Raw genomic sequence first — 24,912 nt, 5'->3', positions numbered from 1 at the left:
AGCTTCCATGTCGCTGACTACCGCCAACTTCGACGTGTAACCAGCTTTTTCCCCTCTCCCAGACCGCCAGCCACACCAGCCATCGCCAACGCGCAAGCAGGCGAAAGAGTTTGACTTCAGAAGAGGGCCGTTTCGCAGTGCCACGCAACATCTCTCCACTGCAACTCGCTTGTGCGCACCTTATCGCGACGCCAGCAAACGCCTCCCGCCAGTGGCCGTGCGACTAGCAACCATAGTGCCAGGGGCAGGTCCGTCACCATTCGATCGCCTCAAGCCCGTCCATAACGCATGCAGATCGTTGCCCGGTACAGCTGGCGGCCCTATGCGTCCCTCACGGTTATTGTTGGCAGCAGTTTGCCTACGCACCGCTGTCTGATCGTGTTTCGTCTGCTGGCCTGCGATTCTGCTTCGTTTTTACTATCCTTAGCAACAGGTGCCTGGGATTGCTCATAGCCATCCTCGGCAGCTGCATCGGTTTTGTTGAATCCCGTGATCGTGGGTGCGGTGACGCGTGTCCCTTGCCCTTGTTTTCGCTCTGGTCGCTAACGCGCAATCATTCAATCGATCAATGCTGCCAGCACTTCGGTCCTCTCCTTCCCTCTCCTGATGATCCATCCCCGTCCCTTGCAGCTTGCTTCTAAGTAAGGAACATTTGCCACCAACACTAAACCATCTGTTCCATGGCCCGAGGAAAACCCAAGAATCTCGATTGAAACCCCATGCAAACACAATATATTGAAACAAACAACGTGCAATCTGTACCTACATGTCGACGCATTCATCGGCAAATGCGAGCAAAAGGCTAAAGGGAATGAAGCGCACGGCCAGAAACACCCCAGTCCCCCCATCTCCGGACTTTTCACCAGCATGCAAGGACCACGCTCGTAATCTCGTTTCGCAACGACGATTGCTTGCCGCTGCCGTAATACGTGATAAGGATTCAAGGAGAAGGAGATCATGACGTCGTCATATGCTCTCCTTCCCATCTCGTGTTTGACATGTCCTCGATCTCGTCGCAACAACATGGTGAGGCTGGGTGCACCGGCGCAACTACGGAAAGACGGCGATGGAAGCACACTGAAGGAGAGTGCCTGCAAATCTTGCGCCTGCAGATTGTTCGGCGAAAAAGCCGCGAAAGCTTTCGGGAAGATTCCTTTCATTCACCCTGTCCACACCGTCTTGTCCGACGCTACGACGTGCATTTGACAAGCTGCACTTGCGCAGGTCCCAATGCCGTAGACATCTGCACAAGACACGACTGACACCAGACACCCAGCCTTGTTGCTGCGGTTCCCAAGCTGCCAACTGTACACCGGTGTAGCGCCGGCGACCCGAAGTTCAGGCAGCTGTCACCGCCAAACCGCCGCGCGCATCGTGGAGAAAAAGCGGGTGGGTGATAGTTGCCCGGGCTACCACCCAGCCTGCCCTTTTCCCAATTACCACGTCCTGCCACCATGGCTGACCGCTGAAACCAAGCGTGTACCGAAACCTGTGAAGGTTTGCGGTAAGGTTTCTTCATGTGCGTCGCCAACTGCAGGTGTCCGTCCGCCTATCTGTTGTGTCATCCCGAGGTGTCGCTCGTGAAACCAGAGGCTGTTGTTTGGGTTGCGCCCGGGGCTAGGCGCCGGTGGCTGTCTTGTTGGCTGGGTCGAACAGCCGAACAGAGGTTTTCTGTCCAAGCGACTGCTGTGCGTGCACAACTTTATGTATGCATGCTCAACATCGGTCACGACTGCACGTCGTGTATCAGAGAAGCTTAGCCGGGCGCGTTTATATTACTTCTGATCGAGTTCAACAACGCACCGAGATTCTGTCAATGATTGCTTTTGCCGCGCCGCTCTCCTCATCAAACTCAACAACTCAGGCCGGGAACGGAAACGGTCTGGATGGGTCCAAGTACATACTTGTCATAACGATCTTCATTATATGTATCATGGTACAACCTCTGCGTCGAGCGCAAGACGATAGAAACGCCTTTGTAATGCTAAAAAGAACGATAACGCTAATAATCAACATTTTATCCATCGGATCTACAACGAAACTCCAAATTCGTAGCTCCACTACAGCTCCTTCTCCCGCCTAATTTCATCCGCCGAGTCACTTTCCGACACCGTCTTGGGTGCCATCATGGGCTCAGGGCCGTGCGATGAGCCAGGTGTGGTACGCTTGAAGTAGTTGTGCACGTCGGCGTGGTCGTCCTCATCCGCCTCAACACCTTCCCAGCCGTTCTTCTCGGAGAACTTGTGCTGTTGGCGTTCGACCCAATCTGTGCGCATCTCAGCGATCTTCTGCTCGTAGTCGAGCTTGGCATCGTAGTCCTTGTGCTGGCCGCGGAAACGCTCCCACCAGGACATATGCTTCCAGTGGACGGCAATACCGTGGTAGTCGTGCTCCTTGCCGGCGCGAATGTAAGCCCAGCGACGCTCCTGCTCCTTGAGATCCAGGCCAGTGGTGTCTGGGAGGAAAAGCAGAGTAAGGAGAGCACCGACGAGACCGAACCAGGGGACAAAGTAGAACTTGGTCTGGGTGTCGATGTAGTTGTACAGGACGGCAGCGAGCAGGGCACCCGCCTTACCGCACGCAGCGCTGAATCCGTGGGCAGTGGCGCGGACCGGTGTGGGGAAGACCTCGGCAGCGACGAGGAAAGTAACACTGTTGGGTCCGAACTGGTTGAAGAAGGAGGACAAGAAGTACATGGCCTGGAAACCGTGAATGTTCTCGGGTTTGGTGAAGTATTCGAAGGCGAAACCGGGAATCATGAAGAGGACGAAGTCAGCCAGGAAACCGACGATCATCATCCATTTGCGGCCGTACAACTTGTTGTCGATGAGCAGGGAAGCGAGGTAGTAGCCACATAGCGATACACCGACGTTGATCAAGTTGTACAACCAGCCGGTCATGACGGACTTGTTGCCAGGCGTAATGATGTCGATGAACTGGTTCTGGAAGAGCTTGTTACCGTAGAAGAAAACATCGTTGGCGAACCAAGCTCCCGCAGTAGCTAGGACACGGGGCCCGAAATACGTGAAGGTGAGCTTCAAAGACTGGACGTCGTAGCCGGTGACGTTGGACTTCTTCTTTGACAGCGCGAGCTGCTTTGAGGCGGACTTCATCTTATAGTAACGGAAGTAGACGAGCCAGAGTGTGCCGACAGCGGGGATGGCGAAGGACACGCGGTAGGTCCACTGAGCCAAGGTTTTCGAGTACGGGGGCGATGATCCACCGTGGAAGATGAGGAGCAAGATGATCAAAATGACCTGGTTGAAGAACTGTCCCCAACCTTGCATCAGGAAAGCACTAGTGACTTTCCTACCACGGTGAAGACGGTCGTCCTTGGTGGACACCTTACCAGAGCCAACGGCGTTCTCCATACCAGCAGTTGCAGTCATCGGGTATTCGCCTCCGACACCGATACCGTAGAAGAAGAGAGCCCAGACATAGCAGATGACCCATCCGTTCTGGGTAACACCCCAGGCGGCGGTGAGCATGAGAAGACCGACAAACATGATGACGGCGTCCTGGATGAGACCAAAGCGACGACCGAGCCAGTCACCAATAATACCAACGAGGATCTGACCGACAATGATACCACAGATCTCTAGGTAGTCGACAGCCTGGAGCCAGGTCTTGTCGCAGATTTCGTGATCATTCCAGCATTCTGGGAAAGCAGCCTGGAAGAGAGGCCTGACGTTACCAATAGAGAAGAGCACGTATCTAAATTCTTGTTAGTAATGATCTAAGCTACAGTATCGTAGAACTCACCCCTCGAGACCAAGACCAGCACCGGGGATCACACATGTTCGGAAGTAGTGACCCATAGGCGCAAGCGGGTCCTTCTTGAACATATCCCAGAAGTAGCTCGCTTCGGCTTTCGCTTCAGCTTTGTCGACTTGGCCGATGAACTTGACCCGTTGCCCCAGGGGCAGATCTGCCCAGTAGGTGCCGTTGGCATTGTAGAGGTCGTCCGGGTGCAACAGGGCGTGGAATACGCTCGATTCATTTTCGCTCATGTCATTCCGGATGTCAATGTCCTGAGTTGCTTGGTGCTCGCCAGTCATGTTGGGTCCATGGGGTGCAGCGATACCGTAATCCCGGAGGGAAGGTGGCGTAGGATCGCGAAGGTCCGGCATTGCAGCAAGTTCACGAGGATCGAGGCGATCTCGTTGTTGTATGCTGATGGTGGGGATGGCTGGTGAAAGCGTTGCCCGGAAGCGCGGGTCCTAGTGAAGCTTATATGCGCTTTGGTTGTAATGCAAGAATGCTAATTGTCCCACAGGGATACCGATCACCCGGTGGTGTCTGTAGCGCGAGTAGTCCCACGTACAATGCAGAGCAGTACCACGTTCGACGTGGGTGGCTCCTGAGTGGTGGATGGGATCTGCGATTCAGCACGCTGCCAGATCCTAGTACTAGCCGGACGGTCCGATGACGAAACCGAGTGCCGGGAGTGTGTATGCGCTGATTGATGATGAATACGCGCCTTCACGTGGTGGCAGTGCGCTTTTTTGTTCTTGAGGGTCGCAGTACGTAAGAACTGAGGGTCAGAGGGTCCCACGCGTTCAGCCGGGAGGCAGAGAAGAGGCAGGGGCGCAGAGAGAGCGCGAACTTGGGTGAACAAAGTTGAGCATTTCGCAAGACGCCGATGCTACCAGGCTATATAAGGGACCACGGATGGGAAGAAAATTCTAGTGTAGAGACCGTCGCTTCCGGCGGGGGCAGAACGTTACGGACGCGAGTATGCTACGAGTTTGGAGGGCCCACCCAGTCCGGAAGGAGCTCACGCGACAGCAAATCCCAGCCTTTTCGGCACAAGCAGCAGCCTCTAATTGGGCCGAGAGCGAGCGCAACTGTTATGTACCTTGCTCTATGCCCCATAGTGCTAGAGATTGTCGTTCTGAGAGACCCTTTTTGTGCCATGGACATCCGCCCAGTCCCCAGATTTCCGGTGTAACCAAGGTTTACTTCGCGATAGCTGCTGGAGCGATGACGTTTTGGACAAGCCTTTTGCGGGCTTGGACAAGCACCACCAAGCCTGCGATCAGGAGGCATGGCAACAGATCAATTGCCCAGGCCGCCCGCGCCATTGACGCACTTTGACCCGCGTCGCCACTACTTTGCACGTACGAGGCGACGAAAGGTCTTCAAGGGATGAGGCGCTGGAGAGCCAATAAGAAAGGCGCACAGAGAACGTGGGCGAGATCAGTGGACATGGCGGGGTCCGAGAATCTGGGCCGTGCAGGGCTGCTAGACCGCTTAGCCGCATGCACCCTCGTCAGTTCTGCGGAGTATCCACACTTCCTCCGCTGCCATTCTCCCACGTCCCTATCAACTCCAATAACGCTGGCCAAGTGACATTGCCCTTATTATCTCCGAACGTATTGGGGTACGTGCTGCCGCCTGACAGACGCATATCCGAGGAAATCTCTGTTGCTTACTCCCGAAGTGGGACTACAAGGAACGACTTTCATATCCGAGGATTCGTCTCGAACGGCCACGGCAGTAGAGTCGGGATAATGAACCTGTCGTCGATTCTGCAGGAGAATGCAATACCAACCCTGTCATGGAACTACCGGCATCATGTCTTTGCCACTACCACCAGCGTAATCATTCTCCCTTCACCCAATACACACATATGATACTCGGCATTTCAGCTCTCAAAACGAATGGCCCAGGATGTCAGCGGAGATGCCACGGTACCATCCGACGGTACTGCACAGTATCCACAATCCCTCGAAATGGCTCGCCGAGCCGCATGTGGACCAAACACATACTTACACTACGGCTACAGCTAGGCTTAGCGACCATGCACGGTGGAAGTGAACTGTTCGGTGTTTGAAATTTGATATCAATATGTATTAACTAGAGATCCAAACTAAGGATATTTTTATACAAGAAGGCCATCCAGTGGGTTAGTATTAGAATCGAGCTTACTCTGGTCGCCGACGAGAGAGGCTGCAAATTCGATAACAAAAGTGAGAGACATGAAAAGGCGCAGTATCCTCTACGCGCAAAAGCCAAACGCTATGCAAGTTCCATCAACCCGGAAGTGTTCGTTCGACAAAGGAAAACTCATGCTGGGGTCCCGAGTGAGTGGACCCTTAACTCAACCAGTTCTGCCACTGGCATCGGCAGCCGCCAGTCCCACCGTCGATGGGTCCGCTGACACTTCCTTGTCCCTGCGTGCCCTTGACAAGGTTGCCTCCGAACCCGCGGTCTTCAAACTGGAACGACTTTTTCGACTCTTCGTCTTTGACGGAGCCGTCATCCTCCATTTCGTAGCAATAAAGGTTCTTTTTCGATGGGTCGCCGCCGTGACGGTCCATAGTGACAGTGACTGGGTAAGGGAAGGTGCCTGGCCGCTTGAACACGTCTGATGCGCCTGAGGCCGAGTTCTGTAGCAGTGGCTTGCTTTCTTTGCTGCGTGTCCAGATCTGTACCAGGAAGCGTGTCTGCGAGTACGTACACCTCAGTTTCGCGGCGTCCTTTGCACTCCCTCCGTCGACGTCTGCAGGGTTGCCACCACGGTTGGTGCCGTTAATCTGCTTCAAGAAAATGGAGCGGTCGAAGTAGTTGTAGAAGCCGTAGTGCTCATTGTCCTTTCCGCGATTGTACAGTCGTAGAGGCTGCGCAGATGGGAAAGGCAGCAAGTTCGCAGGCGCGGCAGTTCCGTCAGAAGCCAACATCGGTGGTGGGATCGCCGCGGTGATGTTTGTCGGATCGCTCGCATCGGCACGCTTCATCAGCCGCGATGCGCTGACAGTAGGATCTTGCATGCTGATGAACAGGCCAGTCTCCTCACCCTCGAACGGCGCAGAATTGCCGTCAGTGGTCTGTCCCAGAAAACTCATGTCAGCAGTCGATGGAGGCGCAGGAGATGGCGAAGGTGCAGCACGTGCACGTAGCAGTGATCGGATGAAAGCACCAGCGGAGACTGCATTTGCCGCCCTCTTTGCTCGTTGAGACTTTGGCAACTCAGCCGCACTGCCATTCTCAAACGTGATTTCGATCTTGAAGTTCGGTTGGTCGGGCTTGTTAGGCTCAACGGACTGCTGAAGCTCTTTCGGTAGTGCACAGCTCCACAACGTCGTAGGCGCAACGCAGCCGCTTTCTTCCTCTACAGCTTCGGGTTGCGCAACAGTCAAGATACCCGTTGGTATGGGAGGGTAGTCGGTCAGGTTCAGCCACTGGTTGCCAACATCTGCGCTTGGCTGAGTTGCCGTGGGCTTGTCGTCGTTGCCCTTCCTGAGGAGGACCACAATGAGAGGGATGATGATCGCCAATAGTATGAGGAAGATCAGACAACAGCAACAGCCCCAGAAGCAGATGCCTCGCTTCTTTTTCTTCTCCTTCGTGCTATCCTGGTTCTTTTGGATTCCTTTCTTCCCAAACGGCCAAAGGCTCATCATGTTGCAGACTCTGCGATGCTTCTTTCGTGATTTGAGATCAGGTGAAGACGCTTGTGAGCTGGAACGACTGACGTTATCGTAGCTCCAGTGTGAGGCCTTCTGGGCGAACTTGGGTGGCGGCGCAAATACCGGCAAGCTCTGCTGTGAACTGTTGGCATTCGCGGATGGAGACACTCCCCTCTTCACTTGTTGTGCTGGCGCTGACGTGTGCAAGTTCTGTGCAGGTGGTGGGTAATTAGCCCGAACGGAATAGTTGTCCGGCATCGGTCGCCTATCTTGCAGTTCAATGTTGACGTTGATCTGTTGTCGTGGCTCCTCGACCTGACGGGGCATCAAGACGGTTCCGATGGCGGCCGTAGCAACGACTGGCGAGGCTGACATAGTAGAAAGTGGCGACGTAACACGGTGAGGACCGGAAGATGCTTCTTGCGACGAGTAGGCTACGGCTTTCTCCGATTCTTCCTGCACTGGAGCACTGGATCCTGTGGCCGCCATGTTGTTGGATGTGTTTGGAAGTGGGTTCGATTCGTCTGCCTTTCGGGTACCATATTGGAAAGGAACCATCGGCACATCAGGTGTTCGGTCCCCACCACGTTCGGTCCAGGTTGATGATTTCGGTGTCATAACAAATGGCGTTGTGATGACATTCCACCAACCTTGTGATCGTCGTGGGGTGGGCACCATAGAAGTGTCAATAGCCAGTGAGTTCTCGACGTTTCTTTCTCTTAGAGGTGTTTCGTCCTCTTCGAAGACGGTACTGGTAGACATGATGCGATCCTTCCTTTTAGAGTCATCGTCCTCTTCTTCAAAGGCAGTCCCTGCTGAATCCAAAGTGTCGTTCCTGGCGTGACCAGTCGCTCCTTGTGTGTCTCTGGATGCACTAGGGCCTGGTACCTGTGACATACCAGCAGGCAGAGCTGGGACCGGAGGAACGTTCGAGCTCGCAAAAGTCGATTGATAACGAGAGTAAATGCTCGGCGTATAATCGGATTCTGTGAAGGGAGTATCTGGAGACCAAACGGACTTCACTGCTGCGGGAGTGATGATAATGCTTGGTGTCACAAGAGTAGCGTCACTGCCAGCGCGAGGTCGGTTGGCTTGCAGCGTGCTGAAGTCGGAGATGCTGTCGGTGGGCACCGATATTCCGATTGGAATACGTCGATCCCAAGGTGATATTTCTTGCCACGACTTGCCGCCGGGTGTCATCGAAATGGCTGTGTCTAGATCATTCCGGTCGACGCTGGGCTTCTTCCGATGTGTACTGTTCGGTTGAGGTGTACCCTTGGTGATACCCAAACCCTTATTCCTGGTCGAAGATCGTCCTAAGCCAAACCATGGCGACCTGCGAACAGACCCGCTTCCTCTCTCTCCACCTTGGGGGAAGACCTGGTGGGGTTCGGTGCCTCTATGTCTTGTAAAGCTCGTATCGACAGTGATTCCAGGCTTCGCCGGTCTTCCCAGAAGCTCTCGCCGCCGACTCTTCTGCCTTGAAACGCGTCCTGCGAATGATCGCGAGTTGTGTCTTGACGTTCTTCGTTGCGACTCAACATGGGGCTCGGTGTCCCACGTTGACCTGTCTAGGTTTGCGCTTCCGTCAAACTCATCGTTGAAGTGCACCGATATTTGTTCTTCTCGATCCACCTGTGAGTCGTAGTCCGTTTGGTGTGCGGTATTGAATGTCGACCTCGATGATGGCTTGAGAGATGGCTGCTGGCCGTATACGTCTCTCCTCGTCGAGCTCATCGCTGGTGCTATCCGTCGGTGTCTTCCGTCGGTGGGTATTCGATACTAAACGAAGGTGAGACCAACAATGGCTTATGTCGGCGTCGAAGTGATTGTGAAGCCGAGACGTTATGTGGCTGTGCTATTGTTGATGCTATTGTGGAGGTGTGTCGCGGGGCCCGAAATCTATTACGTGACGATGGAAAAAGAAAACGAGGAAAACGGCATAAAGCAAGTGACAGCGAAAACTGTTAAAGAGAGTGATATAAAGGTACGGAAGACGGTAAAGGCACAGCAAAAGGAGAATGGTGAGGCTCTTGCTCTTGGGCGAACACGCAACCCCGGATCTTTACATGGCCATCGATGGCCTTGCCGCCTACCAGGCAAACTGCTGCCATACCGCATAGTGCATAGCTCCTTCACCTAGAGTTCTGCTCCAGCCTGTAATGTGGCAGCACTGGCGACTACGAATGGATGAGTCAAAGCGTGCTGGACGCAACAGGCGTTGTCAACGGGTCCCGAGTGAAGGTGATTGGAGCCACCAGGTGGATCTGCTTCATGAAGAGCGCCATGTATCCAGGCTTTAGGCTCAGTAACCGCCGTGGATTCGCTGGGCTGGAATTGTACAACACTATGCGAAATCTGAGACGCTCCAGAAGCATAGCTGGATGTCGTGTCTAGTGAAAGTTGAGATGGACCAGTAAGGTGGGAGGACGACGTAACTCAAGCGCCAGATCAATCAGGGCTGCCACCAACCGTTGGACGAGAAAGGCGCCGCCAAGATGGCGCTAGCTAGCCGTCAGTGCGGTCTGTATGCGCCGACCATTTCCCTGTCTACTCTTTGGTGGATGCCTTTATAAGTACCTGAGGAGGCTCTTCTCCATTTCATGAGCCTGTCGCAGTCAGTGGTAGCAGTGATGAACTCGTGGAGATTGGGTCAGTGGTGTTCAGCCGAACAGGTGCTTGGGACTCTTCCTCTTTGTACCACCACTATATAGACGCGACTCCATCGCCGGTTATAGGTACTCTCGTGAACACACTATCAGGCTGTATAGCATATAGTGATATGTATACCTCTGCGACGTCTACCGTTAGGCGGCCACGGCTTAAGCGTGCACAACGTGGTCAGCCGAAGCTGCGACCACACGTTCGCATTTAACCTTTCGGGGCACATGCAAACACACTGCAACGTGCCAGAATCATTTGGGAAACATCAGACACCTCATTTGGAGTTGCTGGACGCACAACAACTCATGACAGCTGTTATCAAAGTCGGTCTTGCGCGCCTGCTGGCGATGTGGGTGCCGCTATCCGAATACGAACTATTAATATCACCACACGATGCCACAGCTGCTGTATATCAGCGTCTTTCGCGCTCCACGGGACGCATTGAAGCCACACAAGGTCGCGGAGCAGATGTCTATCGTTGCCGCGGAGTAGACTGGAGTCTTGAAAGGTAGTCAATCCTGGAGGTGCGCGCAAGACGGAATTAGCGTACTCCTTTTGGATCCACGCCAAGCAGCGAACTCGAAGACCTAGATTGGGTTATCGCCAGACTCCTTTCCAGCAGCTATACACCCCGACGTATTGTAGTATTTTATTGTTTCCCGTCCCTCGTTATATCAATTGCCATTGACGAGACGACAGCCTTGGACGTTGCACCGCATTCTCCCCGACGCTCCTTCCCGCTTCAAGTGCGACCGCCGCGCTCCTGCCGTTCGAGAACTTGGCTACCAGCCGCCAGCTGTCCTCAGTAATACCACAACGCTGCCTCTGCAGTACCGCACGCTCGAGCAGCTGCCATCGAATCACAGCGGCGACTGTTGCTGACTGTCCCGTCGCCACGACCCTCACGTCGGCGTCGCTCCTCTATCCCCACCCGGCCCGTCCAACGCCGCCAAAGTCACGCTGGCTTCCCAATCCTCCTTCTCCGCTTCAAGTGGCCAACGCAGGAGGCGCTCTTCTGCTGCAAGGCAATTGCCGCCCAGTAATATCAACCTTCCGGACAGTGCAGAGTCGCGAAGCAGGTTAGGCACAACCAGCGGTCTTCACGGCCGCTCGCTGGGCGAAGCCTTACCCTCCATTCCTGGCACGCCAGGCGCCTTCGAAATGTCGAGATCGCCTTCGCCTCAACCAGGCGGATGGTCGAGCCCGGGCTTGAATACCCCATACGACAACAGTGGGCGGACGAGCCCCTACCCGAATGGCTCCTCTTCACACAATGTCACTTGGGCATCGGCTCAACAGCGGAGTGCTGAGGTGAAAGGATATCCCGGCTTCACCCCGAGAAACCAAGGCTTCTTCGGCAAGCACTTTCGCAGAATCTCTACAAGCTTGCCCTTCAACCACGGCGACAAGGAGAAACTAGGTCGTGGGCGGTCGCAAAACAAAGTAATGCGTATTTTGAATGGCATAGCCTGGACAATATGGCGTCTGCGGAAACGGGTCGCATTGGTACTATTCGTAGTATTCTTCTTCATTTTCTACAATTCAAACACACGTAAGTCATCACCTCCTCCAAGCCCCCCCTCTCGCGATTGGCATTGACAGATCTAGCCATCCGTCGTATGTACAGACGGTCCGCATGGTTCGGCGGCGGCAGCAAATACGTCGTTATACTCGCAGCGAACCAAGGTGGAGGTGTTATGGAATGGAAGGGTCCCCGCGAATGGGCTATCGAACGCGACAGCGTCAAGAATAAGAAGAAGTACACAAGGAATTGGGGCTACGAATTGGAGATCGTAGACATGAGCACCAAGAAGCGTTATGCGCACGAGTGGAGAGAAAGTTGGGAGAAGGTTGACACCATTCGCAACGCCATGCGCAAGTACCCGCATGCTGAATGGTACGTGCTGCGTGAAGATGATGTGGTCCAGGCTAATATCTCGCAGGTTCTGGTGGCTTGATACGAACACGTTCATTATGGAGCCGACATACTCCCTTCAGAAGCATGTCTTCAAGCAGCTACAAGACGTGACATATCGCGACATCAACGTTTACAACCCCCTCAACATCACCCATCCTCTGACCGACGAATACCTCGACCCCGAGACACGCTCACCAGTGGGAGACGGCAAGGTCGACTCTGTCAACATGCTCTTACCCCAAGACTGTGGCGGTTTCAATCTGGGCTCATTCATGGTGCGAAGAAGCGCGTGGACCGACAGGCTGCTTGACATCTGGTGGGACCCTGTCGGCTACGAACAAAAACATATGGAGTGGGAGCACAAGGAGCAGGACGCTTTCGAGTACATGTACCAGAACCAGCCCTGGATCAGGCCTCACGTTGCCTTTATCCAGCAACGCCAAATCATGAGTTTCCCACCAGGCGCATGCGGTGAGAATGGCGACAACCCCGATATCCACTACCAAGAGCAAGATCGCGACTTTATGGTCAACATGGCTGGCTGCGAATGGGGTCGCGACTGCTGGGCTGAGATGTACAAGTACCGCCAACTCAGTAACCACCTGAATCGCACACCCTGGGAGAAGTTCAAGGACGGTATTTCGGACTTTTTCAAGAGCAGGACAAAGAAGGAGGAGAAGAAAGAAGAGAAGAAGAACTAGAGATTTCACGAAACATGGGGGGTTGGTCTGGATGAACTGGAACGCATTTCGATATATTTTGGATTTCCCTAAGCCTGCGGCTCGGCTTACGATTTTGCTATAATACCCGCACGCATAGAGGAGGATGTATGACAGTGGTATGATATCTGCATGGATCGGAGTCGATGTTCCATACCTGTACGATACGAAATTGACTTTCGGCGAACTGGACACCGAGCTGGACGGTGTGTTTGCATCTCATTCGTAGGATCGCTATTTGCATTGCAAGGTCTCCCCAGTTGTTCATACCAAGCCTGTGACGTACTCCAGAAGCAGTATGGGGATCAAGGAAAGGAGAACTTGAACTCGATACAGATGAGCGAACCTACAGTATGCGGTATTGGAGGACGCGAATCTCCTGCAAGGCATGCACGGGAGAGCTGGCCTCCCTTGTCCAGTCCATGTCGAAGAAGAACAAAGTCTACGTGGCGCAACTCGACTCGCTTCACACCCCAGATAATGACGTTATAGATAGCGTGTGGTAAACAAGCGTCGAGGAGGGCGGAGTGATGATGGATCTGTATAGACTTTGGCATGGTTGTACGTAGCACTGAGCGATGAGGCTGCGCGACTACGCGACCATGTCTCGCACACCGCAGACCACAGGGCAAATGCGCTCAGGAGGTAGATGCGCATGTCCTGGATAAAGGCAGGTGAGCACGTCTAGACTCGCCAGGCTTGGATAGGAAGGGGAGTGAGCGACGTCTGATTCGTCAGTCACCCACACCTACTGCCAATGGTCATACGCCAACGACCAGACGGGACACGGGGTCAGGAACGAGCAGCCGTCTACATACTCCAGCCTCGACCTTGCGATATCTCTCCTTACATCAACTTGTCTCCTTCTGCTTGCTACGTTCGCTTCGATCGTGTTCCTTCGCGCCCCGCCCAAGGCGATTACCGTGGTCTCCGCTTCCCACCCTTCCCCACGAAACGTCATTACGCCCAGACCCTGGCCGTGCGCAAGTTGGGGAGCCAGTCTACATAGCGTCAGCTCGTCCGCGGCCTTACCTTATCTCCAACGACGACTCGCAGCGTCGCCGCGACAGGATTCGGTGGCTCTGGGTGCCGTGCCTTGTTTCTGGGCCCCGATAAGCTGTTTCAGAGCTGCGCTGGCCTTTCTTGCTTCGATCAACAAGCTGTAGCGTTCCCAGTCCTAACAAAGAACCGAAGTCGGAACGGCCCTTGGGATCCACTTGAGCGCATACCTCCACACCACCGGTCAACCTAGGGCTCGGGGATATAGGGACTATTGCTGAGGTCCAGCGCCGCAGAGCTCTTTTCAAGGCTCGGATTTGTGAAGGCCAGGGTGCGATGCACGATCACCGTCCACCGCGAGCAGGCAGACAGAACATAGGGGCCGACGACGCGAACCACCAGGACCAAGCCATGCCTCCTTCTCGACATGTCGCTGCGTCTTCAAGGCAACGCTCAGAGGGTATGACCCGTTCTCTTTCAATGCTTCACTGCATCTGTACGTCGAGCAACAGCTGACACATCGTACACAGAGTCATGGATTGATCTCGCATCGGCGCCTTCGTCCACCTCCCTATCCTCTGCGACCGACGAGATCATCACTACGGGCCTCACGGTGCAGCACGACTCCAACGCGCACAGGCGGCCCAACAGACGCTCACGAGGCGGCGGTCAGTTCTCAATAGGGACTGGACACCGCATCACGGCGGGAGGAAACAGTAGTCAGGAGGAGTATGAAGAGAGCGAAAGCGAGTCGGACAGGGTCATGACATCCTCCAACGAGGCCATCGCTCCGTCACCTTTGAGGCAAACTCCGCAGTCGGTGGCGTCTTCGGAGACCATGTCTGAGAGGGAAGATGATGACGATGAGAATGCGACGGCGGTCAACTACCCACGTTCCTCAAGACGGGAGTTCCAGCCACGGCCAAACGCCTTCTCGCACCCTAACAACCAACAAGCTATCCGGTCGCAGTCCGGCACCCTGTACACACCTCGCAGGAACGTGAGGCCGGCTGGACAGCGACAGCACTCCTACCCTCAGCATAACCCTTACAATGCCATGGCACCCAACTACCAACCCGACCACGACGAGGCCCTCCGCGCCAGCCTATCCACGTTGCTCTCGGCTGCCGCCGCTGTGCGTGGCCTCCCGAAGCCAGGCCAACCGCGCGCGAACACTCCCTCATCCACACGAGTCGATCCATCCTCCCTCCGCATGGTGCCAGAGTCCGTGGCCTTGGGCAACATATCCGAAGAGGCCGCATCATCCCCATGCAGCACCAGTAGCAGCCCTTCCGAGAAGTCCAAGCGCAAAGCCAGTCCGCCAATAGCCAGTGCTCGCAGCAGCAGCAAAGACCGCCGTACTGTCAAAAAGGCACGCAAGACAACCCCGATGATTGAGGAAATCAGCCCGACGCTGCTTACCTGGGTCGTCAGCGCTGGTGTCGTAGTCCTCGTCAGCGCCATTGGTTTCTCAGCTGGCTACGTCGTCGGCAAAGAAACTGGACATGCTGAGGCGATGGGTCAGATTGGCACCGCAGGTTCCGAGGCCGGACGCTGCGGTAAGGAAGCTGCTGCAGGCATAAAGGGCACTGGCCTCGGCCTGCGGAAGCTACGATGGGGTTCTGGAGCGGGAATCCGCGTCTAAGCATCTACGATAACGGTGACGACATGACATGCATAGCATTTAGCGAACACGAATTTGCAGGTATTGCGGGCGTTTCCATTCCTTTCTACTACGACAGTTTGCATATTGATATCACTCGGCATGGCGCTGGTTTGGCGTTGGGCTTGGTCTGAAATTTAGGAAGTCTTGGGGTCGTGGCTACGACTCCATGGAAGGTGAGAAGATAGTTGGTGCTGTTGCATGCACGCATAATGTATCCGCATTGCTGGTCTGTTAGCTACGATGGCAGTTATAGACTCAATATAGGCATTTATTCTTGTGATACATGTGTTGCTATCGATATTGGAGCAGCCTGTGAGGTCGTGCTATGCAAGATATTCATCGACGACAGTTGCAAGTAGGATAGTGTTACTTCTCCATAGGGTCGTCCTCTTCCGCTATAGCCTTGGTGTCCGCTGACTTACATTTCATATATGTAGACTCATCGTCATCCCCACCAGTCCCTCGTCCTCAGGCTCAGCTTCTTCGTCGGGCGTTGTCTCTTCGTCGGACGTTGTCTCTTCTTCATCCACGTCCGTTTCCCCCTCATCGTCGTCTTCATGCTTCAACGCATTTGTAACTTCAATTGGCTTACGCCGAGTATTCTTCCTAAGCGCCTCGCAAAATGCCTCGCACTCGCGCTCAAGTACATCATCATCCTGGAGCCAACAAATCAACCTAACGCTTATCCTCTCGAGCCCCAGGAACTGCTTGAACTCCCTGGCAAACATTCTGCTCAAAGTAGTCAAGTTCGGCATACAGCCCTTTATGTCGTAGAAGATTATCTCTAGAGCTTTGATCGCTTCGAGCTGGTACGGCTCGAGCTGCTCAACTATCTTGAAAATCTTTTGGTCGTCGATAATGATTACGTTGTTCTTGAATAGTAGCATAGAGGTGTCTGAGCGAATTTGGCGGCAGGTCGACACTACTTCTAGTAGATCGGTGGGCTCACATCCTTCCGGTTGGTAGTCTGTCTCGCTCGTGCGATAGTGATGATATGAGCGACCGAAGTAGACGCTGCCGACGGAGAAGACGTAATTGTAGATCTTGTTGCGGATCTCGCCTGGCAGCTTCAGGAGTGGCGACTCGAGCTGGTTGCGTTGTGTGCTATTGATGTCGTCAGCATGGGGGTTTGTCATGATGATTTCAACGTTCAGACGTACATTGTATCTGCCTCGGCCATCATATCTTCTTTATCGGACATGGTTGAGTGCAAGTTGTAGGATATTTTGAGTTGCAGAAGAGTGTTAGGTAGACTTTAGGTGTGACAGGGGTAACAAATACAGAGAGCAAGATTTTTGTATCACGCCCGATGTTGATAGTCTTGGGTGAATGGATAGGGTGTGACTTGTTTGTTATGTATTACCCTGTGAAGCTACTACTACAGTGTTGCGGGTTCTGCGTAGGCATTCATTCCATTGTCGCGTGGGAATGAAGAGCAAGTTGGATATGCGGTTCTGTGTCACCGTTCGCTTCATCAGGCACACGGAATACAGAAGATGGATGCAAGTAATGTAAAGAATGCTCGCTATTGTCAGATGAAGGGCTCCGTCCTCTTTCAGTCAACCAAAGAATACTTTTTCCCATCTGTTGCTCCAATATGTGCTTCTACGCCATGACCAGATTTCATTGGCCAGCTGGGGTCGTATGCATCCATGTATTCGACGGCCTCGTGGCGACAGCTAAGCGGAAGTCTTCACAAAGTTCCTAAAATCGACCACGACGTCTACATCATCTCGATCGAGTCCCTTCTCGACAGCCTCGACTAAATGTATACGCCCCGATAGTCCCAAATTTGTTGGACAGCAGAAAACTTCCACGCGCTTTAGCCCCGTCAGCAATCTGACCTCTGACCACAAAATTTTCCATACTGCGCCACTTATAGCGTTCATGTAATGTGTACGTATGATTGATATGGCCTGACGCTGAGTGGTGTTAAGTCTCTCTATTTGATAGAAAGAGGACCTTATGATATCCATAGTGCATAGTTCGAATGGTAGAATCTTGGTCTCCGCGTAGAGCTGCCGAGACACGAGCGTCAAGCCGACGAATCGATGGAGAGGTGTGAGCGAGACGGACGGATCATAAGACAATGCAGAAAGGAGGGCGAATTTCCTCTTACTGTAGGAGATGCGAAGCTGCATACCACCGAGCGCGTATTCGTAGATCTTGTTCCGTAGCTCAGCAGGTAGGCGAAGAAGAGGTGAGCGCTGGCGGTTCATCTCGGAGCTATACATCAGGTAAGCTTTTATGAAACGTTGTGTTACTTCAAACTTACATGACTTCTGCGGCTTCGCTAGAAAGTCTCTCGCCCGAAGGATCGATGATGGTATCGTAATAAGTTGGCATATTGTTCATGTAGAGTTTGCGCGTTCCGAGGGGTAGCTGTGGGAAGTTGAAGAGTAAGTAGAAGTGGAAGTGACAAGGTAAGTGACAGTGCCAAGACTAGGCTCACCTTCACTCTGGCCAGTGGTCGCACCTGCCTCCCAGAGCCTCTCATTCGCCAAGGAAAATTGAGTAAAGACAAACAAAACGTGGCTTCCAGCACCTCATCCCAGGGGATTCAACCTAGCTGTCGAGATACACAGACAACCCAGAAGACTACATTGCCTCAAGATTTCTCTTAACTCTTTGTTTCATACTAATGTAGACACCAAAGTACCTGTTACACATGTGAAATGCCCCACCATCTTCTCGTGGTATCACAGCACACCCACTCTAGCACAATACCTGCAAAGATCAGCGGACTAACGTAGAACTAAATGTATCCTTGACTACCTGGCCACATGAGCGGTAAACTTTTCAAGTAAATTGAAAGTAAAAGGAACTGATACAACTCCCGCTGACCGACCCATAGAGCTGATCGCAAGCTGGAAACGCTATACACATGAGAACATAATCTTCATCCCGATCATCCCGTCCCAAGATCTTGATCCCACCTGACCCTACATCTGGATATATCTCTTACAAAGAACCATTCCTTTTCCGATAAAACATCAACATTGCCGTAGTAACCAACAAGTTTCTTCCTCTATGGTCGACCACCAACGAAGTCGCTCCATGACCTGACTTCACTTGGGATGCCCTCCTTCTTGGGAAGCTTCTCGCTCATGCATTGAGCGAACAGAACGGCAGTCTATATTGAAGTTAGCTTATCATTTCTTGAATGTCAGGGTGATGGACTTACCTTGGGCTCCATGAATAGCGGAACACCGAAGTCGACCGCGTTCCTCCTCATTACGTAGTCCTCGTCAAACAGGCCACTCGCCCTGTACTTGGCCAGGTTGAAGCAGCCGCGGATGTCGTTCTTCTCAAACACCTCACGGAGTTTCCTCTTGTCATCCTTGGGGAACTCAATGACGTCGACGCTGATGCCCTCGGTGTTCTTCTCCAGAAGCTCCTTGACGTCCTTGTTGGCAGCAAGGAACCTGTAGCCAAGTGCGTGGACGTACTTGGCGATCTGGATAAGGGAGTTCGAGTGGAGCGAACCAGGTGTGACATCACCACCGAAGAGGAGACCCTCACCGGGCTGGGGAAGACGGAAGTTCATCTGCGATTGCGCGGACGCCCAGTAGGCCTCGACCAGGTCCTTACCGAAGCAGGCCATTTCACCGGTAGATGACATCTCTACGCCAAGGTAGGGGTCAGCACCCGCCAACCTAGTCCAGGAGAACTGGGGAACCTTGGTGGCGAGGTAATTCCTCTCAACGCTCATGAGGTCAGTTGGCTCGGGCACGTCACGGCCAACGAGAGCCTTTGTAGCAACTTCGATGAAGTTGGTACCAAGGACCTTGCTGACGAAGGGGAAGGAACGAGAGGCGCGGAGGTTGCACTCGATGACCTTGAGGTTAGGCTCGGAACCCTCAACTTCTTCCTTGATGATCTGCATGTTGAAAGGACCAGTGATGTTCCAGGCCTTGGCAACCTTGTCTGCGATCTCCTTGACACGTTCCTGAATGCGCTTGTCGAGGTGGACAGGGGGCAGCACGAGGGTGGCATCTCCAGAGTGAACACCGGCGTTCTCAATGTGCTCACTGACAGCGTGGACAAGGACGTTTCCGTTGGAGGCGACAGCGTCGCAGTCAATCTCTTGAGCGCCGTCAATGAACTGAGTGATGACAACTGGGTGGTCGGGCGAGACGTTGGAAGCGGCAAGGAGCTTCTCCTTCAGCTCGTCCTCACCGCGGATGACAGTCATGGCAGCGCCTGACAGGACGTATGATGGGCGAACGAGAACTGGGTATCCGACGGAGTTTGCGAACTTCTTCGCTTCCTCGTAGGAAGTAAGCTCCTTCCAGGCGGGCTGATCAACACCAATTGAGTCCAGGATGGAAGAGAACTTGTGGCGATCCTCGGCCTTGTCGATGTCGTGAGGGTCGGTTCCAAGAACCTTCGCCTTTCCAGACTCCTGGAGCTTGAGAGCAATGTTCTGGGGAAGTTGACCACCGACAGAAACAACAACGCCGCTGGCAGTCTCCAACTCGTATATATCCATGACACGTTCATAGCTGAGTTCCTCGAAATAGAGCTTGTCGGCGACGTCGAAATCGGTCTAGGAGTAAGTTAGTGATGATTCAACGACGTTGCCGATGCCACCTACAGAGTATGTCTCAGGGTTGTAATTGATCATGACAGTTTTCTTGCCGAGCTCATTGAGCGAGCGGGTAGCGTTGACGGCGCACCAGTCAAACTCGACCGAACTTCCAATACGGTAGACACCGCTTCCGAGCACGAGAATACCGTGGTCGTCGAAGGTAATGTCATGGGACGAGGCGTTGTAAGTGGTCTAGGGTTGTATGTTAGCGACTATAGCCAATCGCAAGGAGATGCTGCAATGATAATGCAATGATAATTCACTTACGTATAAATAGTTCGTGTTTGCCGGGAATCTGCAATAGCAAGTCAGTATATGTATCGTTCCTCAAATGCGATCCAAGATGCTTACTCTGCCGCCAACGTATCGATACGCTTCACCCATGGCTTGACGCCGAAGCTCTTCCTGCGAGCGCGGACCTCGTCTTCAGTGCTGTTGACGGCCTTAGCAATCTGCTTGTCGGAGAAACCGAGCTTCTTGGCCTTGAGGATGATCTCCTTCTTCAGACCGAAGAGGCTGCCTATCTCCTCAAGCTCGTGCGTGCAGTCGACGATGTTCTGGAGCTTGTGCAGGAACCACTTGTCGATCTTGGTGAGGTCGTGAACCCTGTCGACAGTGTAGCCTTCGTGGAAGAGCGCCTGCCCGACGGCGAGCCATCGGCGATCGGTGGGGTTCTTGAGCTCTTCGTCCAAGCTCTCGCCGTATTTCTCGCCCTGGAACCCGAGGTACTTGGGGTCGACTTGACGGCAAGCTTTCTGGAAGGACTCCTCGAATGTACGTCCAATGGCCATGACTTCACCGACAGACTTCATGGAACTGCCGATGTCGCGCTTGACGTTCTGGAACTTGCTGAGATCCCAACGGGGCATCTTGGTGACAACGTAGTCCAAGCTGGGCTCGAAGTTTGCGGTGGTGGTCTTGGTGACGGCGTTGGGCAATTCAGGAAGAGTATGCCCAAGACCAATCTTGGCCGCGGTGTACGCGAGTGGGTAACCAGTGGCCTTGGACGCCAATGCAGATGAACGAGAGAGACGAGCGTTGACTTCGATGACCCTGTAGTCGAGACCATCTGGCTGCAGGCAGTATTGCACGTTGCACTCGCCAACGACTCCCAAGTGACGGACAATCTTGATGGACGCAGACCGGAGCATGTGGTATTCCTCGTCGCTGAATGTCTGACTGGGCGAAACGACGATACTGTCACCAGTGTGCACACCAAGAGGGTCGAAGTTCTCCATGTTGCAGACCGTGATGCAGTTGTCGCTTGCGTCGCGCACAACCTCATACTCAGCCTCTTTCCAGCCCTTGAGGGACTTCTCGACCAAGATCTGGGGTGAAAGTGTGAGGGAACGAGCTGACAAGTTCTTCAACTCCTCTGGGTTGTTCGCGAAACCTGAACCGAGACCACCGAGCGCATAAGCAGCACGGACGATAATGGGGTATCCGACCTTCTCGGCAGCGTCCAGTGCCTCGTCGACAGTGGAAACGGCAATCGACTTGGCGATGGGAATGTTGATCTCGTCGAGAGCGCGCGCGAAGAGGTCACGATCTTCACTGGTCTTCAAAGTCTGGACGCTGGTTCCGAGCACCTTGACGCCGTACTTCTCGAAGATACCCTTGGCATCCATCTGTACACCAAGGTTCAGCGCAGTTTGTCCACCGAAGCTGAGGAAGATGCCATCGGGCCTCTCCTTCTGGATGACATATTCGGCGTATTCGGGAGTTACAGGCAGGTAGTAGATCTCGTCGGCGAGCACGTGGGATGTTTGGATGGTAGCAATATTAGGGTTGAGAAGAACAGACTTGACGCCAGCTTCCTTCAGGGCCTTGAGTGCTTGGGAACCTGATACTTGGTTAGCGCGCAAGTTTGCGTGTGCATGAGAATGTATGCGCACCTGAGTAATCGAACTCTCCGGCTTGACCAATGCTGAGACCACCGCTACCAATAACTAGGACTTTCTTGACATCGACCAAGTTCTGCGCGCCAGAAATGACGCCGCTCTTCAGGTATGCCTCTGCATTAGGCGCAGTCTGTGTCTTATTCCATGTCGACGCGACCTTTGTGAATGCCCGCAGCTGCCGGAGGGCGGCAGGTGACTCTGTGCTGGAGCGGAGCGAAGTCAACGGCCGAGCACTTCGGGTTGTGAAACTTCGAGAGTATGTGGAAGGAGTAACAGAGCGGGTGTGACCTGTAAGGGAAGGTACGCGACGTGCTAGACGTCCGCAGAGAGCCATTTGCAGGCAGTCAAGCAACTGGGTAGCTTCGGGCTCGACAAAGGATGAGGATGGAGGATTAGGCGTCGAACGCGCGGGAGGAAGGTCGCTCGGTGGCCGACGGGTGCAATTGAAGGCTTATAGCTCGACCCAGTTGAGCAGAGCACGAATGACTCCCTCCGGGTTTATGTATAATCTGTGGGGAAGATGTGATGCGGCAGCCAAAAAATTCCAATGATGCGCGACGGGCCAATCAAGCTATCTCCGATAACGCACAGATAAGACCGTCGGCGATCCTGGGAAACGGGAGGGATGAAGCGTGGTATGCGGTCATTTACTGCCTCTATTTAATTCGCATTTCTTCAAATTGATCCACTCATTATACGCGACCCAGTCACAAGTACGCCCGGTGTAAATGCGAATTGCTCTGTTTGCTACCATATTGTCGCGAGCAACATCGTGCGGAGCACCGATTGCGGCGCCGAAACTCTGATCCCCAGCATTCTGGCACGCAAGCACGGATGAGAAGAAATTTTGACATGGTCGTGCAGAGCTTTCTCCATACAGTCACACTAGCGCGTCGCGGAAGTCATTGCATTACTACTTTCAGCACCATGCGCCTCTTCTTAGTAGTCATACATCTGTGAGGACGGGTAGCACGAGTCGTGACACTCTCAGACGTACACTCGTTGTAGTAGAGCATGCCGACAACTCGCGCCCTCCACGACCGCTTACTTTGCGGTCTCTACAATCACGTATCCACAAGATGCCAACATTGAACTATCCCAGTATCACATTGTGCCAATACGCTAATTCGCTTTGTGGGGTCTTCGGACCGTTGGTGACTCCTCATGCTTGGGCCGGCACGATGAAGAAGCCTGGCGCGTTTCTGCCACGATCGCAGCACTCGTGTGCTTCTGCGCACGAGCAGGTGTATGACTGTGCCTCTAGCCGAACTTCCTCATCATGCCTTCTTTGCCTTATCTGCCTTGTCTGCAGCGGTGTGCCGATTCTTGTATTCGCGTGGGCTCTCCAGTGTCTTACTACTGGCGCCGCCCATCCTCTGTATGAAGTTTGGCTTCGACCACATCCCGACCCTGTTCTCGCGAGCCTTCCTCTCTGCAGCGCGATACTTTTCTTCAGCGGTACCGAACTCAGCACCTGTTTTGGCCTCGTATACGGTAGCCAATCCAGCCTTCAGCATCTCCAATCCAACGTCTTTCCTGAAAAGCCATCTGCGCACAAAAACCTGGGCGACGATGCGATCGTATTGATCACGTCTGTATATGTAGGCGCGTACTCGGCGGTTATGGATCAGATTGATGAGCCATTCATGGGCCTCTTTCGAATACGGCTGAGCTTCTCGGCCCCAGTGTGCAAGTTCTGGAGCGTCGACTCCAGCAATCCGAATGTGTAGCTGGGTGCAAAGTTAGCTGTCGATAACGACGCGAAGTCCTACCGTGACGTCTAGTACCGTCTTGTTACAGAGCACTTACTGTCTGCCTGACGAGATCCTCTCTTTTTGATGGCACCTTCTTCCAGGGCAAGATACCCCACCCAGCTATCCTCCCACCTGGCGTGTGGAATAACCTGAAGTTGTCTGCATCTCCAACACTCGTGACTTGGCCAAATACACCTTTGCGGCGGTAGTAGTTTGGCTTGATGTGGTTGACGGTTGGGATGCGACGCAGATAGGTCTTGTAGAGCCGGACACCAGCAACCGTCGAGACTGTGAGCGCGATCGCCGGAATCAGGGTCCTCGGCTCATACAGCGCGCTTGACCAGTTATTTGGCTTCGCTGGCGCGATCCAGTCTGCGAGTCCACCTTTCTTTTGGTCATCGTCGTTGCGTGACCACGGCCATCGCATTGTTTATTATGCGAGGTCGTGAGGTGTGGGAAGTGAAGACAGAAGACGGTGTGGGCCTCGAATTGTTGGTAATTGGCGCAACCGCCTCGGTTTACATAGAAGGTTAGCGTCAACATGTATCACGTGATTCCCATGCGTTGTCAAGATTCCAGGACAAGGGCAGAGAATTTGGAGAGAACTGAAGATGTAAAGTGCATTTGATTAGACTATCAACCATTCTATCGTGTTCAGGTGCATTATCAGTATGTCAATGACATGACGCCCAGTTGGCTTTCGACCCGGGAGCTGCAAAAGTACGGTGCGCCACGATGAAAGCACACATTCTTCTAAGCGTCGCTGTGTGTTCGAGCGTTATATGTCCCAGAATCAGGGAAAGGCTGCGATGGGTTGTGCTAGCAGGATCTAGCAGCCCTGAGCCCATGGTGTAGCACCAGCTATTGTCTTAAAAGTATGCCATCGGCTTTGCAGGCCATCACAACCCACGCAGCACCAAGGATTTTGTGCAACGGATGACACGTAAGTCTGCGAGGGAGCAGAGGGGATCTCGAATAGTGCCTCGTAGACTACAACGCGCAGTCAAGATCGTCCAATTCCGATTTTAGAAACTCGGTAGGCCGCGATCCGCATAGACGATATGTATGATGAGTCTCGATTGGTGGATATGGTATAGTCGCAGTCTCGGATCTAGTACGGTGAAGGTTTGCGCAGGAATTTGTGAAAATAGGTGACTTCTAGGGTCCTGTATGTCTCATCAGTCGTGATCCAATCAGAGTGATATATACGTATTGAAGTACCTGCTATGTACAATAACATGTATTGTCTTTTCCCCTCATATCCTTCTATCGGTTTTCTCAGTCAGCT

At 53.4% G+C, this 24,912-nt stretch overlaps 7 protein-coding genes across 7 annotated transcripts; 2 read left to right on the top strand and 5 right to left on the bottom strand.

Moving 5' to 3' along the window:
- Window positions 1-2,060: 2,060 nt before the first annotated feature.
- On the bottom strand, window positions 2,061-4,130 carry J4E90_004197 (uncharacterized protein; the record flags this gene model as incomplete). Its single annotated transcript, XM_051433762.1, has 2 exons — window positions 2,061-3,714; window positions 3,763-4,130. 2 exons carry the CDS (start codon window positions 4,128-4,130, stop codon window positions 2,061-2,063), a joined length of 2,022 nt encoding a protein of 673 aa, XP_051292280.1.
- A 1,968-nt stretch (window positions 4,131-6,098) lies between these two features.
- Window positions 6,099-9,149, bottom strand: J4E90_004196 (uncharacterized protein; the record flags this gene model as incomplete). The annotated part of the gene is made up of 1 exon (XM_051433761.1): window positions 6,099-9,149. One exon carries the CDS (start codon window positions 9,147-9,149, stop codon window positions 6,099-6,101), a length of 3,051 nt encoding a protein of 1,016 aa, XP_051292279.1.
- A 2,088-nt stretch (window positions 9,150-11,237) lies between these two features.
- Window positions 11,238-12,695, top strand: J4E90_004195 (uncharacterized protein; the record flags this gene model as incomplete). The annotated part of the gene is made up of 3 exons (XM_051433760.1): window positions 11,238-11,628; window positions 11,685-11,973; window positions 12,020-12,695. 3 exons carry the CDS (start codon window positions 11,238-11,240, stop codon window positions 12,693-12,695), a joined length of 1,356 nt encoding a protein of 451 aa, XP_051292278.1.
- Window positions 12,696-14,123: 1,428 nt separating this feature from the next.
- J4E90_004194 (uncharacterized protein) lies at window positions 14,124-15,357 on the top strand (the record flags this gene model as incomplete). The annotated part of the gene is made up of 2 exons (XM_051433759.1): window positions 14,124-14,172; window positions 14,243-15,357. The coding sequence occupies 2 exons, from the start codon at window positions 14,124-14,126 to the stop codon at window positions 15,355-15,357; spliced, it is 1,164 nt and encodes a 387-aa protein (XP_051292277.1).
- A 387-nt stretch (window positions 15,358-15,744) lies between these two features.
- On the bottom strand, window positions 15,745-16,579 carry J4E90_004193 (uncharacterized protein; the record flags this gene model as incomplete). Its single annotated transcript, XM_051433758.1, has 3 exons — window positions 15,745-15,795; window positions 15,834-16,482; window positions 16,539-16,579. The coding sequence occupies 3 exons, from the start codon at window positions 16,577-16,579 to the stop codon at window positions 15,745-15,747; spliced, it is 741 nt and encodes a 246-aa protein (XP_051292276.1).
- Window positions 16,580-18,406: 1,827 nt separating this feature from the next.
- On the bottom strand, window positions 18,407-22,204 carry ARG4 (argininosuccinate lyase; the record flags this gene model as incomplete). The annotated part of the gene is made up of 6 exons (XM_051433757.1): window positions 18,407-18,511; window positions 18,563-19,927; window positions 19,976-20,161; window positions 20,237-20,264; window positions 20,321-21,812; window positions 21,865-22,204. 6 exons carry the CDS (start codon window positions 22,202-22,204, stop codon window positions 18,407-18,409), a joined length of 3,516 nt encoding a protein of 1,171 aa, XP_051292275.1.
- A 943-nt stretch (window positions 22,205-23,147) lies between these two features.
- LCL3 (putative endonuclease lcl3) lies at window positions 23,148-24,051 on the bottom strand (the record flags this gene model as incomplete). The annotated part of the gene is made up of 2 exons (XM_051433756.1): window positions 23,148-23,600; window positions 23,680-24,051. The coding sequence occupies 2 exons, from the start codon at window positions 24,049-24,051 to the stop codon at window positions 23,148-23,150; spliced, it is 825 nt and encodes a 274-aa protein (XP_051292274.1).
- Between the last annotated feature and the right edge of the window lie 861 nt (window positions 24,052-24,912).

This window comes from Alternaria incomplexa, assembly GCF_024043165.1.
Source record: "Alternaria incomplexa strain BMP 0042 chromosome Unknown scaffold_5, whole genome shotgun sequence".
Taxonomy (NCBI): Eukaryota; Fungi; Ascomycota; class Dothideomycetes; order Pleosporales; family Pleosporaceae; genus Alternaria; species Alternaria incomplexa.
This window is presented reverse-complemented; position numbering and strand designations above follow the sequence as displayed.